This window comes from Sinohyriopsis cumingii, chromosome 2 (genome assembly GCF_028554795.1).
Source record: "Sinohyriopsis cumingii isolate HCF-2022 chromosome 2, ASM2855479v2, whole genome shotgun sequence".
NCBI classification, from domain to species: domain Eukaryota; kingdom Metazoa; phylum Mollusca; class Bivalvia; order Unionida; family Unionidae; genus Sinohyriopsis; species Sinohyriopsis cumingii.
Window position 1 is genome coordinate 166,261,354 of NC_142962.1, and position 14,776 is coordinate 166,276,129.

Here is a 14,776-nt window from a genome sequence, read left to right on the forward strand (position 1 = left end):
TTTTCTTTGTGATAAAATACATTGTTGGACCAACTAGGTTCTGGTTACAGCTAGGTAATGGTTAAGATATAAGCATATCATAATGATCTATCAAATTAGGCATTATACCCTATCCTTATGGACTAACACTGAGGATTAATTTATAGGTATAAACAGTGTTACAACGCTATTGATACTTTGCTCTTTTTTTTTTAATTAGGGGTGAGACCCTAGATATAGCTGTAATCCACTCAATTGAGTCAGTGGTGATTGAATGGGTTCACCAAATCCGTGATGTTCTCAAGCAGGATTCTTCTCAGCCCCTTTTAGAGGGTCTTAACCCCACCCCCTTTGTTGAGCTGGAGTTTTGGAAAAACAAGTCCACCAACCTTGAATGCATCTATGAGCAGGTAGAATATTTAAGTAGTGATTCTTCAACATCTAGACCTGAGATCTATACTGTATGTGATATGTGATGTAACCATCTTTTTATTGCTAAAAAATAAATATGAGATTACCATCTAATTCTTGTTAAAATCTGTCAAATTTATTTTGAACACCAGTTAATAACTCAGTTAAATAATGTTTACTGGATAAGATGATTGCTTGTATTTTATGTTCTTTTGTTAGCAATAATTTTATTGCATCGAGTAATAGTTCAATTGCACATTGTATTAAATTGCAGCTCAGAGATCCAGCAGTCAGAAAGATGGCAGAGCTGTTAGAAAAACTTGGCAGTAGTTATTTTATAACCTTTAAACAGATTTTTAGAGATGTTGTAGAAGGTAATGTAAACAAGTTCTTTTTCCCCCACATTTTTACAACATTATAATAAATAAAAAACGTATGAAGCTTAATTCCAGGACAGACTATTCAGCCTTGATAACTGTTACTTCAGACAGTTTGGTATTGGTTTAGCTGATTGAAATTTAAAACGTAGACAAGTATATTATGTTGGTAGAAAGTGAATAAAATCTTTATTTAAAAAAAGATTTAATTTCATTTAAGAATAAATGTATTTGATAAATGTGACTCATATATGTTCAGTGTCACAGAAGTTGTAAGACAGAAACCTATAAATTTTAATTTTGATTAAAAAAAGAAAAAACTCATGTTTGTTAGTGGTTTGTCTTGGAGGTTTTTATGACTAAATGCTGGCGCAACAATTTTGAAAAAATTGTGTTACATGCTTTAATTTTTTTTATAGCATTGTTGTGACTTAGGCAATAAATTCATTTGTACTTTCATCAGCTTTGAAGGAGGCACAGGACATCAATATGTTTCTGAAACCATTGCGCCATCACTTTGAGGACTATGAGCAAGCCGAGTTTGATGACAGCATCAAGCTGCTGAGACCAATGATCCATGCTGTTTGTTTACTGTGGGCCAACTCAGACTACTACAACACACCAGGCAGAATCATTGTCCTTCTCCAAGAGATCTGCAACATGATCATGAACCAGGTGTGCATCCAAATCAGGTTCCAAGCAGGGTATATGGGGGTGGGCATGGGGGATGAGCATGACATGCCAGATAGAGGGTATGTTACCAATTTGTAAAAGGAGAATCTATTGGGGCTTAATCCTTTTTTGAGACAAGTGCTTGCATTGATAAAGTAAGGTCACCATCAAACATATTATAAAAAACAAAAGAATCAAATTGGATAAATATTAATTTTGAGACAAGAGAGTAAGGGCATTTGAACATATTCTGGCATGGAGAATGCTCTAAGTACAGTTCTGCACGGTTGCCCCATATTCTGGCCATTTTTTTAAAATGATTATGAATTATACTTCTATTATGTTAAATAGTTTTGTCTTTATTACAAAGTTTAATTTTGTCTTTAATTTTCAACAGGTTTTTACCTTTCCTTATAAGTCATTGGAGTTTGGTTAAACTATGTCAAAATATGTTGACTGTCATTTCATGTTCAGATTTTACATTTTATTTTGATTCATGCAACTATAGTTGCCATGCATGACCCAAATTTGATTCAGTTTGTGTTTTTTTTTTCATAGGTGAGTCATTCATCCCATAGTTATAATACAGGAGAATACACTATTCAGTGTTGGAATGTTAATTAAAGAATGCTATTGTTTGCAAAGAAACTCAGCATTTTGATAGTTTGTGTGAATAACTGCATTTTTTTAAAACAATTCAGCATAATAAATATGGTGTTAGATTAAGACCTGTTAGTATACCTGTTCATAATCTCGTGTTTAGAATATGCAGTAAAAACGGTTTTATTTTCTTTTACGTACTTCCAAGTGTTAGAATAAGGTACTGATAAGAACCGAATAGTCTTTGCCTCAAGCAGACTGAAATAACTAAGCACTCTTATTTATCATTGTTGAATTGGTCTATGATCTGTGCATAAAGTTATGGTACAAGGCCAAAATTGATCATAGATATCTGATACCTGAGTAAGGTAACTAATGAGTATTCTTGTATTCATTCTATGGTGCCAAAATTTGACCTTTATTCAATACTAAGTACACTATAGATCTGCCAGTAAAGATACCTAATCTCCCATGGTAGTTGTAGGCTTTATGCATGTTGGATGCCAGTCAAATTACCCATTCATTTGCATGCTGATATCAGTTTTACCTCCTACTTGGTGGTATTTATTGTGCCAAAATTCTGTGTAGAGTTTAACGAAACAATGTCCAGAAGTTAAAATATATACTTTCGTAAATTGCCATATTTCTTCAAAGATAAAATCCTATCCCTAGCATTTACAACATTTTATCAAGTTTTTATATGAGAGAGTCTTGTCTGATAACTACAATTATAAAAAAACAGTGATACACTTTTCATTTAAGATTAGTACAGATATTACATGCAGTAACAATTATTACTGTATGCATCTCTGTTTAACCCCATTTTAAAAGTTTTGTGAATAACATATGTACAATTTATCCAGTCAAGCACTTGATGATGACTTTAAGACAGCTGTTTGATATCCCTTCAGACTGTACAAGTCTGTTCTTGTCACTTTGCCCTGATGAAGTAATGTACAAGTCTGTTCTTGTCACTTTGCCCTGATGAAGCAATCATACCTTTAAAATAAAATAGAAGTTACATAACAAATTTCCATCTTTAAAATTAAAATCAAATTTATATGGGAAGGTGGCAGTAATTTTATGTGAGCAGGTTGCTTACCATTCCATTTGTTGTCAGTTAGATTTTTTGTACAGAATTAGAGTTGAGAGAATAATTTAATTGACGACATTTTTTTCCTTTATTTGCAAGAGAAATGAAACTTTTTGTTGAAACTTTGTGTTGTTTGGAGTAGTGTTTCCATTTCATTATTGTCCGTTGCCTTTCTAAAGAAAAGCAAAGACTGATTATCTAGGTTTCCATCCATTCATTTTCTACTTGTAATTAACCCACACTCTTTAACTTTAAAGGTATTTGTGATTTAGGAATGAAATTTGCATACTTTTTATAACATCATTATATGTTGTGTCATGTACTACATTGGTAGTCCTATTTTAAATGTTAATGTCATGACTCAGCATTTGATGTTTTCCATAATCCATTCCCTTCTGCTCTTTTACCTCAATGCCATTTGATGTGAAATTTGTCCTAGGCCCTGTGTCAAGTTCTGTATTTGGAGTTCTGTCTTCAGGGTCACTATTTTACATTCCCATCACACTCATTTGAATGATATGACATGGAATTTGGTGGCACAATGTTCATTTAACAGAATAAATTGTAAACGTTAGCAGGATGCATAAAAGCGGATTGGCACTGGTGCAAAGCATATTGGAAGGTTTAAAAGTATTCAGGGGCTAAACTGATTGTATATCAGGATCATGATGGTAAATGGCCTTGGAGAGAATACTACTTAATAGGTTTAAGTCAGATTTGGCATTCTAGCTTTTTAACCTGGCATACCATATATTGTCACTAGGAGAAGTGTTTCATAGCACATTTGAGGTCTTATCCTCAAGGTCACAGGCAAATATTTTAAGGTTTCTTTAATTTCTGCTTTATATCTTTAAAGCTGTTTGAGGTATGGGAATGAACCATGGTACACTTAAAAGCTGTTTGAGGTACAGGGATGAACTATGGTACACTTAAAAGCTGTTTGAGGTACAGGGATGAACTATGGTACACTTAAAAGCTGTTTGGGGTACTGGGATGAACCAGGGTTCACTTAAAAGCTGTTTGTGGTACTGGGATGAACCATGGTATACTTAAAAGCTGTTTGAGGTACAGGAATGAACCATGGTACACTTAAAAGCTGTTTTAGGTACAAGGATGAACTATGGTACACTTAAAAACTGTTTTAGGTACAGGGATGAACCATGGTACACTTACGTTCCTCAGTTTGACAGCATTTCATGTATGATGGTTAAAGATTTATTTTCAAGGTCAAGATGAATTATCTTTAGTTTTACCATAACTCAGCATGTTTTCTCTAAGCATATTGAGATGAAGTAATTAAACTTTGTTATTTTCTGTCCGTATAGTAACTTTACTGCTCTGTCTCAAAGATGACAAGTTTGATTATTGTGTACTTTTGTGATCTCACCAGGGTACATGGGGCAAATTTTTTAACTAAATTTGCTTGCTTAATAAACAATGAATTTAAAAGCAGTATATTTTTTAATTTGTTTTCGATATTGCACTTTTAAGTAATCCCCTAGTACATGTATGCCAGTGATGATGTCGCTATGTTATGTCGTATTTCTGTTGGTGACATGATCAGGCCATGTTAAGAGGTCAACATCTTTTTCTCCATACATTAAATAGGGAGATAAAACTGATTCATCTTAAAATCAGTCTTAGATTTTGGAAATATAGTATTTTAAAAATTTCATCACTACATTTGGTTATGATACTATGAACTCATTTTTAACACACACTGGCCATAAAACTAAGGGTCCTTTTGGTATGGCCCTGTGTCTATAAATAAAGCATTATTATTATTATTAGTAAAAGGGATATCTAGTCTACAAATCCATACAACATTAAAAGGGATTTCTAGTTTACAAATACTTAGAAAATCCAAAGGGATTTCAGATCTACAAAACCCTACAGCATTTAAAGGGATTTCTAGTATACAAACCCTTACAGCATTAAAAGGGATTTCTAGTCTACAAACCCTTACAGCATTAAAAGGGATTTCTAGTCAACAAATCCTTACAACATTTAAAGGGATTTCTAGTTTACAAATCCTTACAACAAAAGGAATTTCTAGTCTACAAATCCTAACATCATTACAATATTAAAAGCAATTTCTTGTTTACAAATCTCTACTTGGGTTAACTCTGATTATCTTACAAGTAACTTTAAATTTGTGGAAAAAGTACATATGTATGAACAAAGATCCATCTCAAACAACAAGTTATATTTACCTAAACCAAATTCAGAATTTTTATAAGAAGAGATTTGCTCTCTCTGTAATTCATTTATGGAGCTCTGTTCTACCCTATATAAGGTTAGCTGACTCATCCAAAAGTTCTAAAAAGCTTCTTGGTCAGCAGGTACAGAAACAATCATTTGTAAGAATTTATGTAATTCATTACTCCTTCTCTTTAAATCAGTGTACTTTCTTGTGCTTGCCAGTATTGCCTTATACAGTTTTACTACTAATCTTTGTGTGAATCCTTTATGTACATATCGTTAAAGCCTTTTGCATTTTTTATAGTAGTAGTAGTAGATCAGTTATCTAGCATTGTTGACTTAAGACACCATAACATGAATAGATTGTTTGTTGTGAACATCTTGGATGACTTCAGTTAATGAGCAAGAAACTGTGCAGATTGATTATACCTTGATCATTAGAAAGAATATTTATCAGGTTATGTAAACCAGGTGAGCAATACCAGGCTCACTTGTTTCTCTGTTTTTCTGAACAACACTGCACTCCAGATGTCATGCAATATTGCTTATATAAAAAAAAAAATCTTTGCAAATGTAGTACCCTATAAATACTGTACTCAGTCTCACACTGCCAGCTTAATTTCAGGCTGCAACCTTCCTTGAGCCAGCTGACCTGTTCAAAGGAGAGGTTGAGGAGACAATAGATAAGGTGAGGAAGGCCAATGCTGTCTTGAGGGCTTTCAAGGAGACCTATGAGGAGCACCGCCAAAAGTTGAAGGAGTACTTCAAAGATGGCCGTGAACCCAGGGAGTGGGAATATGCTCCCAAACTGGTTTTTGCACGCTATGACAAGTTCCATCAAAGGGCAGAAACTGTGCTGGTATGTTTTGCTGAATTGAGTTTTTCATCTTGACTCTTATATAACCTCTCAATGCACAGATGTAAAAGAGAGATTGTGTGTGTGTGTGTGTGTGTGTGTGTTTAGATAGATAGAAGATTGTGTGTGTACATAGATAGACAGACAAACAGACAGATGGATAGATAGATAGGTAGGCAGCTAGATAGATAGGAAGGTAGATATATAGATATGTGACTAGTTTTTACTAGACTATGCAAGTTCAATTCTTGCTGAGCCTTTAATGAATGCATTTGCAAAATAATGACAAACAAGACAAACACTAAACGCAAAAGAACATCCTGAATTTACAAAACATTAATGGTTATGTCTCTAATGGAAATATTGTTGAAAATTGGAAATGCCTTTTTGGTTTGATAAAATTTATTAAAGTTCAGACCATTCAGACACAGCATGTGCAATTTTACAGTGTATGTATATGTTTTATCAGCATTAATTCTGGCTTAATAATTGTGAGCAAAGCCTAATTTGAAAAAATGGCAAATCAAAGCACCTTACCAAAATTCTTAGCAATATGATCCCTCCAACCCAAAGCAAGTATTCACCATGAGGCAAAAGAGAAGGTGAAGAAAAAAACCCAAGCAAGGTATAAAAAACAAAGATGTTGCAAAAACTGCCAAGAAAAGAATACAAAATAAAGCTAAAATACAATGTCAGAGCTTTTTGGTATAAACAGTAGTCACATAAAAAATCCAAGACCTTCTCATTAGGAACCCCATCATTGGATACATCTTCTGTGGGGGTGGGTGGGCAGATGGGATCTATTCTACATTATTTAAGCCACCTTGGCAATGAGTTCAATAATATAGCAGGAAATAAGGAAATATATATGTAACAGTGAATGATTTCACTGCAGGAGCTAATGGAGACAGCAATTGAGTTCATGAAACTGGAGAAGGTTGAAATTGGAGGAGTCAAGGGAAAAGTTCTGAGCCAGCAGGTACTCAACATCTTTGAGGAGTTCAATGAGGCATACAAGGTGTTTACTGAAGCCACCTACAACTGCATGGACACCAAAGATATGGTAAATATTGATATAAGCCACATTCATTTTATTGACTTTGAAGCATGTGCTATCTTGGTCTTGAATTGTAAGCTTTAAAGTACTACATGTAATCAACTTGCACAGTAACCCTAAATTTCTTGTATTTACTTGCATATTCCATTTTTGTTTTAAAGACCAGGTAAAAGTTACGTTGGAAATAGAAAATGTAAGGATAAATAACTTGCTATAAAAGATTTTTCAAGAATTAGGGTTTTGTATTGTTCTGTATCATATTTAAAATGTTTGCCCTTAAAGTAGACATAATTATATTTTCAGACATTTGTCAACCAGTACGAGGCCTTCAAAACCAAACTGACAGACTTTGACCGCCGCATGGCCACCATCACCTGCCAGGCCTTTGATGACTGCCATGATTTGGAGTCTGCATACAAGGTCAGTTTCTTCATTCAAGTTTGGTAATATTAAAATCAACATATTTATTAATTAAAGACTTTTGAGAATTCCTTACAGTGCCTGTTTCCAAAGCTAGAATGTGTTAAATGATATTGTAACATTTCACACATTTCAGAAACTATTTTGAAATGATTAAGAAAAAAATGCATATATCAAACATGAATGTGTTTTTGGTCTTTTTGGATTGTTATTCTTGCCTTGTTTACTATTAAATATTGCAGCTTGTTAAGTACAGTTCTACTTTCTCAGATAAATACACTTTGCAAGATTTTCGCAAATGTTTGAAGCAAACAAATTTACTCTTAGATGGAAGAAAATAATCTTATTGACTAAGCACAAGCTGTTTTTAGAAAAGAAATATAACATTTTTGATAACATGTTTACTTTGCAATATGCTGTACAAAACTCTTTATATAACGAAAGATTTTATTGCTTTTTGATGATCTCAAGAAGGCATTTAACAAAGTTGCTTGTGGAAAACTTTGGGTTTCACTCATTTATAAGGGACGTGATACAGTGGTAAATACTTCAAGAAAAATGTATGTATCCTTGAAGAGTTATGCTAGAACACTTACAGGTTTGACAGATTATTATGAACTGTACTCTTGCAACAAGACAAGGTTGTGTGTTAAGTCATTTTTTATTTAGTTTATAAATGACTTGATATCAGAGTTTAGGTGCATATTAGTTACTTCAGATGTTAAACTTTATTGTATGCAGATGATATGGTGAACTAATCTGATTAAGTTAGATTATTGCAACAACAATTTGATAATTTAAGAACACTTTTGTGATAGAACTGGTATGGAGGTAAACCTCAACAAGACAAAAATAGAGTATTTAGGAATGTGAAGAGAAAAAAAGTTTCATAAGAATGTATATAAGTATTGGATTATTATCAGTATATGGAATTATTTTCTGCACTACAGTTAAAATGTTCTGTGTCTAAAAAATGTTAGCTGCAAAAGCCACTTAGTTTGTGACATTTATATTTTTTGTTTAAAAAAATGATTAATGCAATTTCATGCTGGAGAAATGTTGAAAATGTTTGACTTGATGATTAAACCAGTATAATGCTATGGTGCTATTTTGACATGGTTCTGAATATGTATGGAGAGCCCAATCTGCTCTTTTGACATGTTTCTGGATATGTATGGTTAGCCCAGTCTGCTCTTTTGACATGTTTCTGGTTATGTATGGAGAGCCCAATCTGCTTTTTTGACATGTTTCTGGATATGTATGGAGAGCCCAGCCTGTTTTTTGATATGGTTCTGGATATATATGGAGAGTCCAATCTGCTCTTTTGACATGTTTCTGGGGATGTATGGAGATCCCAATCTGCTCTTTTGACATGTTTCTGGGTATGTATGGAGAGCCCAATCTGCTCTTTTGACATATTTCTGGATATGTATCGAGAGCCCAGTCTATTTTTAATATGGTTCTGGGTATGTATGGAGAGCCCAGTCTGTTTTTTGATATGGTTCTGGGTATGTATGCAGAGCCCAACCTGTTTTTTGATATGGTTTTGGATATATATGGAGAGCCCAATCTGCTCTTTTGACATGGTTCTGGATATGTATGGAGACCCCATGATGTTATTGCTGATAGAGTATTTATTTCACTCAGAGAATCTGAGACACTTGCATTTTAAATGTAGTTATATTACTAATTCTTGAAAATGTTACAGTCAGAATAAATCACTATTACAATGTGAGAAATGTCTTTCATGCAATATACCTTTTATTTTCCAAAAACAATAAGTGCAACTAAAGTGTTCATACTATGAACTTTTGTCTGAAACAGTGAGGAGAGAATAAACTGCTAGAGTATCGAGGTTTTATGAACTGTGCAGAAGAAATATCCATATAGTAGTAGATGTACTTTATTTTGTTTGCATTGGCCCAAACATTGACCAAATTAAAAGACAGTATCTATAAATGTATATTATATACAATCTGCTTTTGAAAATTTCATTTCATTTGCATCTAGCTTGGATGTAGTAACAATGTTAAATTTATCATATTACTTGTCTAAATCTTTCCTTTGGAGCATCTTTTTATCTCCATCTGAATAGAATCTTGTGAAACTCTTTTTGTTTGGAAATAATTGTGAAAATATGTCAACTCACTTGTATTAAATAAGATGGAATTCTAATCTAAATATGAATTTGTACTATGAGGGCTAAATTGCTGAAATAAATTGATTTCTGTTTTTGTTTTTGAATTTTTAGAATATATAGCATGATGATACAAAGACATACTTTAGTGACTGTTAAAACTGGTAAATCATTAGACTTGTTTACTAGAGTAGCTCAGACTTTTTATTGCTACTTGACAGCTCCTGGATATTTTGGGAGGCCTGCTTGATCGTCCCCTCATTCAGAAGGACTTTGAGGAAAAGTACCCCATCATTGTGAAGATGATGCACATTGAGCTGGACATGGTCAAGGAAATCTATGATGAACAAATGAAGGTCAAGGAGAAGGAGGGCAAAATTCCCATCCACAAGAACATGCCAAAGGTCACAGGGAGCCTAAAGTGGGCACAAGAACTGAGAGAGAGGCTAGCCAACCCGATGGCCAACTACAAACATCTGGAACATGAGTATGTTGCTAGTTCCTTCATGTTTTCCCATCAGGTAGTGGGAGATTACTTTGTGTTTAAACCTCTATCAGCATAAATATTGTTAGCAGGACTCTCACACAGTCTTATTGTTAGCAGGACTCTCACAGTCTTATTGTTAGTAGGACTACTCACAGTCTTATTGTTAGCAGGACTACTCACAGTATTATTATTAGCAGGACTACTCACACAATCTTATTGTTAGCAGGACTACTCACACAGTCTTATTGTTTGCAGGACTACTCAGACAGTCTTATTGTCAGCAGGACTACTCAGAAACTACAGCAGCAAATCTTTCCAAATCTTAGAGAAGGCTTCTGTATAAACAAAGCAGCAAATAATTATGTTTTGCAAGGAGAAACAAATTACTTCATGAAGATTTAATATAGCCTCGGAAATTCAAATATATTTATAATGACAAACTTATTTGTTTTAAACTTTTACTGTAGATTTTCCAGAAAAACACCTCAAACCAGACATGGTTTCAGGGTACATAAATGCTTTTGGATTTGCAGCATTATGCATTCCTTTATGTAGTCTTCTGACTGTCAACTCTTATTTTGCTTCTCATCTTTGAATATAATCTTTCTTGGAATACGCCATGGTCAGTTAAACTTCAGATTAGACTTAAATAGGTTTATGTTGGAAGTCGATTGCATGAGACCATCTGTAAAATATCTTTAATGCAATGATACTGTTTTGTCTTGCCGCATCATTGTCAGTTTATACATATTAGACTTGTTATCTAGACCAATGTTAAAATTAACATACAGAATTATAAGATAAATATTCATCAATCTATACAAATGAATCCTTGAATTCATTTTATGTCATGATTTATGTTTTATTTTAGTGAAAAGGAGTATAGTAACCAAAAATTGAAGAGGTAGGTGAGGTCTGTCAGAGTGTTTATACACAGTACAGTGAACATGAATTGTATGTCTGACACTGCACTTATCTTGGTTAAAGGGGTTTTGTGCCACATGTGTTGATTTTAGATATACAGGATTTCTATGGAAGATTATGCCTTTCCTAATTTTGGTGGCATTAGCTCTCACTGTATTTCCATTGTGTTGATTATTGTAGAAGTAGTCATTGAAATACACAAATTAATGTATACTGATAATTGCAAGGTTCATGTTGTGAAAAGATACTATAATTTCAAATAGTAATAGGAATTTATAAATAAGGTGTCATATAAATAGACAATATATTATTGAGACACCAGGTTTCGTTATATATAAAAATTTGATACTATTGCCTTTCTATGCTTTACTATACAATTTAATTTTATGACACTTGTCATTTGTCTCATTCATTAGATAAGTCTGTTATTCAAATGTATTTTCAGTAGCTCTACCCAGCCTGGTATTCAAATGTATTTCAGGAGCTCTTCCCAGCCTGGTATTCAAATATATTTTCAGTAGCTCTACCCAGCCTGGTATTCAAATATATTTTCAGTAGCTCTACCCAACCTGGTATTCAAATATATTTTCAGTAGCTCTACCCAGCTTGGTATTCAAATGTATTTTCAGGAGCTCCACCCAGCCTGTTATTCAAATGTATTTTTAGGAGCTCTACCAAGCCTGGTATTCAAATATATTTTCAGTTGCTCTATCCAGCCTGGTATTCAGATGTATTTTTAGTAGCTCTGCCCAACAACAATTAATGATTCAGACTTTACACATGAACTGCTAGTATCCATTAATAAAATAGTTGTGACGCCTGTATATTCCATCTTAGTGTTTGTCACCAATAAGAAAATCATTCATTTATCCCTAGTGAATAAAGACTTTTTTTTTCAGTTTGTGGATAAGATTTGGTCACAAACTATATGTAGATTTGAGAACATAATGTCCAGCCGGATGGTTTATTTTGAGTTGTTGGGAAGAAATTAAAAATTTGTACTAATTGGTTTGTTTAATTCATTATGTGTGGTGTTTTTTAAGGTCACATACATTTGTGTTATGATAAATGAGTTTCTAGAAGACTTTTTCACTAACACTGCTTTGTTTTTGCTCATATTATTTGGCACTGCTGGTAAATCTGATAATGTAACATGACCGTTGAAAATAGTCATGTATCAATGTAACAAGTCTATTGATTCTTTTAGTATAAAAATCATACATAAATTATTTAATTGAAGTGGGTGTTATTTTTGTTACAATTTGTACAATTTCTGTGATTTTGTCAGTAAGCATTGCAGTAATGAGTTGTACAGTTCTGATTACATTTATGTCAACACTTGCATTAAAATCTTAAGTAGTTGAATGACGATTATGTTCTTGGATTTCTTGGAGAATATTCAAACATAGTAATATGTATAAAAAATGAATCGCAGCAGACAGAATATTATATAGTGACATATACTCACAGATAACCCTTACACATAATTCTGGAAAGAAAATAACTAAGGAAAGTATGGGTGTTTGTTTAGTATAGAAGCCATAATATTAGTGACTTTTTTTTTTTAAACTGTTGAAAATTTTCCTTTCAGTATGCCCTTCAGAAATTGCATAATTAAATGGAAAATATGTTTTGCTTTCTGTAGAATGATGGAGACCCCAGAGGCTAAGCTGGTCTTTACCAAGTATGAGGAGATGCTGGTACTTTTAAGCAAGTAAGCGCAATCGGCCTGTACATTTGTCCATTATTGTTACCCAAGCTGTATATACAAAACTTACCATTCAATTTCTGCAGGTAATAAAATCTGTCAGGTGTAGAATATGTAATTAGAATGAGAAGTATAAAATTAAGAAGTAAAGGAGCAAGGTATATTTGAGTTTGGAGAAAGAGAGTACAATATTTAATATCAGCAATAAAAGTAAAGTATGATTGAATGTGGGAATGATAATTATACAGATTCCATTTAAATTGATTAAAATCAAAGTTACAAATTATTATATAGCTAAGATACTTGAAATGTCAGATTTCTCTATCACATACTTTACTGATTATCTCAAGCTTAGAACATGACCTCTGCTACCTCGGACTCCAGCCGTCCATGATTGATGAAAAATGTCTTTTTGTGCATGTATCTTAAAGGCGATGGGAAGTTATTCTTACAGATTAAATCCACTTCTTGCACCTGCTAGGTGGCCACCCTGGATGTTTACCTCAGAAATCCATTGCAAATGTGTCACAATTTTAGACCGTCCAACATTAATTTCAGTGGTGTAGTCACCAAATTGATGTACTTGATGTTAGTCTGTTACTTCCTTTCGTCTATATGATGTATAGGCAGACAGAATATTTTCATTTCTCAGGGAGTGCTGGATTTGGAGGTAGCAAAGGTTCTTTCCTAATGTTATTGTGATCTGGTAACAGTAACTAGTTTGGGAGCAACATAATTTACTAAAATGATCCCTGTTTCTTTATTTGATGTTAAATTCATTTGTCATTGCAACTATCAAAACTGTGCTAATTTTACTTGTCATATTCAGATGGGATGAGCAGATCTTCAAAGATTGGGTTTCTCATGTTGATGAGGCCTGCTCATTCAACCTGAACCAGCCTCTGCTGACCAGGCACCCAGAAACCAATCTGCTGTCCGTTAACTTTGATCCCCAGCTGGTAGCTGTGCTAAGGGAGGTGAAGTACCTGGAGATCCGTGGAACTGAGGACATCCCTGCCAGTGCCAGTGGCTTCTACTCAAGGAATGACATGCTGTGGAAGTTTATAACAAATATGGATCTAACAGTAAACCTTTACAACAAAGTGAGGACAACAGTGATTGAGGTGGAGTTCCCACTTATTGAGGAACAGTTGCAGAGTCTGGACACTCAGCTGAAGAATGCAGAAGAATCTCTCAACTGGAACTCTGAGGGTTTGTAGTACCCTTAACTGCCAATCTAATTTGTGATTACTGCTATATTACTTATGGGAAAGGTAACTAGTAAGTGTATCACATAATAATTCTAACTTCAGATGTAATTAACATGATATCACAATGGTAATAATGCCCTATTCTTGCATCATCTGCCAAAAATTTTATTAGTTCTAGCTAGGATGCTGTGGAGATAAGCAAGATGAAGCAATACATTTTTTGTAAGCCATTTCAATCAGGAATAACATTAACATCCTTGTTCACACACCTTTTGGTAAGTAATATATTCTTCTGTATCCATTATCAAGGTCGTTTTGTCAGTTAATTTACCCTTAAAAGAAATAGTCTGTCCGCTAAGAACCCCTAGGATTTTCTGATTTCTCATCTAGCCACAACAGGCAGTTCACTCTGACCTATGTCACACAGTCACATATGCATGGTTGGCCAATATCATTACATTGATACAAATAGTCAACAATAGACAAAGGACAAACAGTCCTCCAGAGAAAAGAAGTATTGATGTAAAATACACTTATTAAAAACAACAAATTATTCAACAAGTTTAGTTTAAAAGCATATGATAGTCTGCCTCAGGTCCATTAGGAATCATACACCACCTCTGGTCTTCAAAAGTATTTACC

General features: G+C 33.7%; 1 protein-coding gene across 1 annotated transcript in view; it reads left to right on the top strand.

Annotated features, from left to right (window-relative positions):
* The window catches only part of LOC149806255 (dynein beta chain, ciliary-like), an 89,613-nt gene that overhangs the window by 2,715 nt on the left and 72,122 nt on the right, over positions 1-14,776 (top strand). The window contains exons 3-11 of the mRNA XM_089951201.1: positions 200-389; positions 665-764; positions 1,231-1,442; positions 5,960-6,193; positions 7,086-7,253; positions 7,551-7,667; positions 10,026-10,291; positions 12,861-12,929; positions 13,753-14,135. Of these exons, the coding sequence (XP_089807327.1) occupies positions 200-389; positions 665-764; positions 1,231-1,442; positions 5,960-6,193; positions 7,086-7,253; positions 7,551-7,667; positions 10,026-10,291; positions 12,861-12,929; positions 13,753-14,135 (1,739 nt within the window). The remainder of the gene's footprint in view (positions 1-199; positions 390-664; positions 765-1,230; positions 1,443-5,959; positions 6,194-7,085; positions 7,254-7,550; positions 7,668-10,025; positions 10,292-12,860; positions 12,930-13,752; positions 14,136-14,776) is intronic.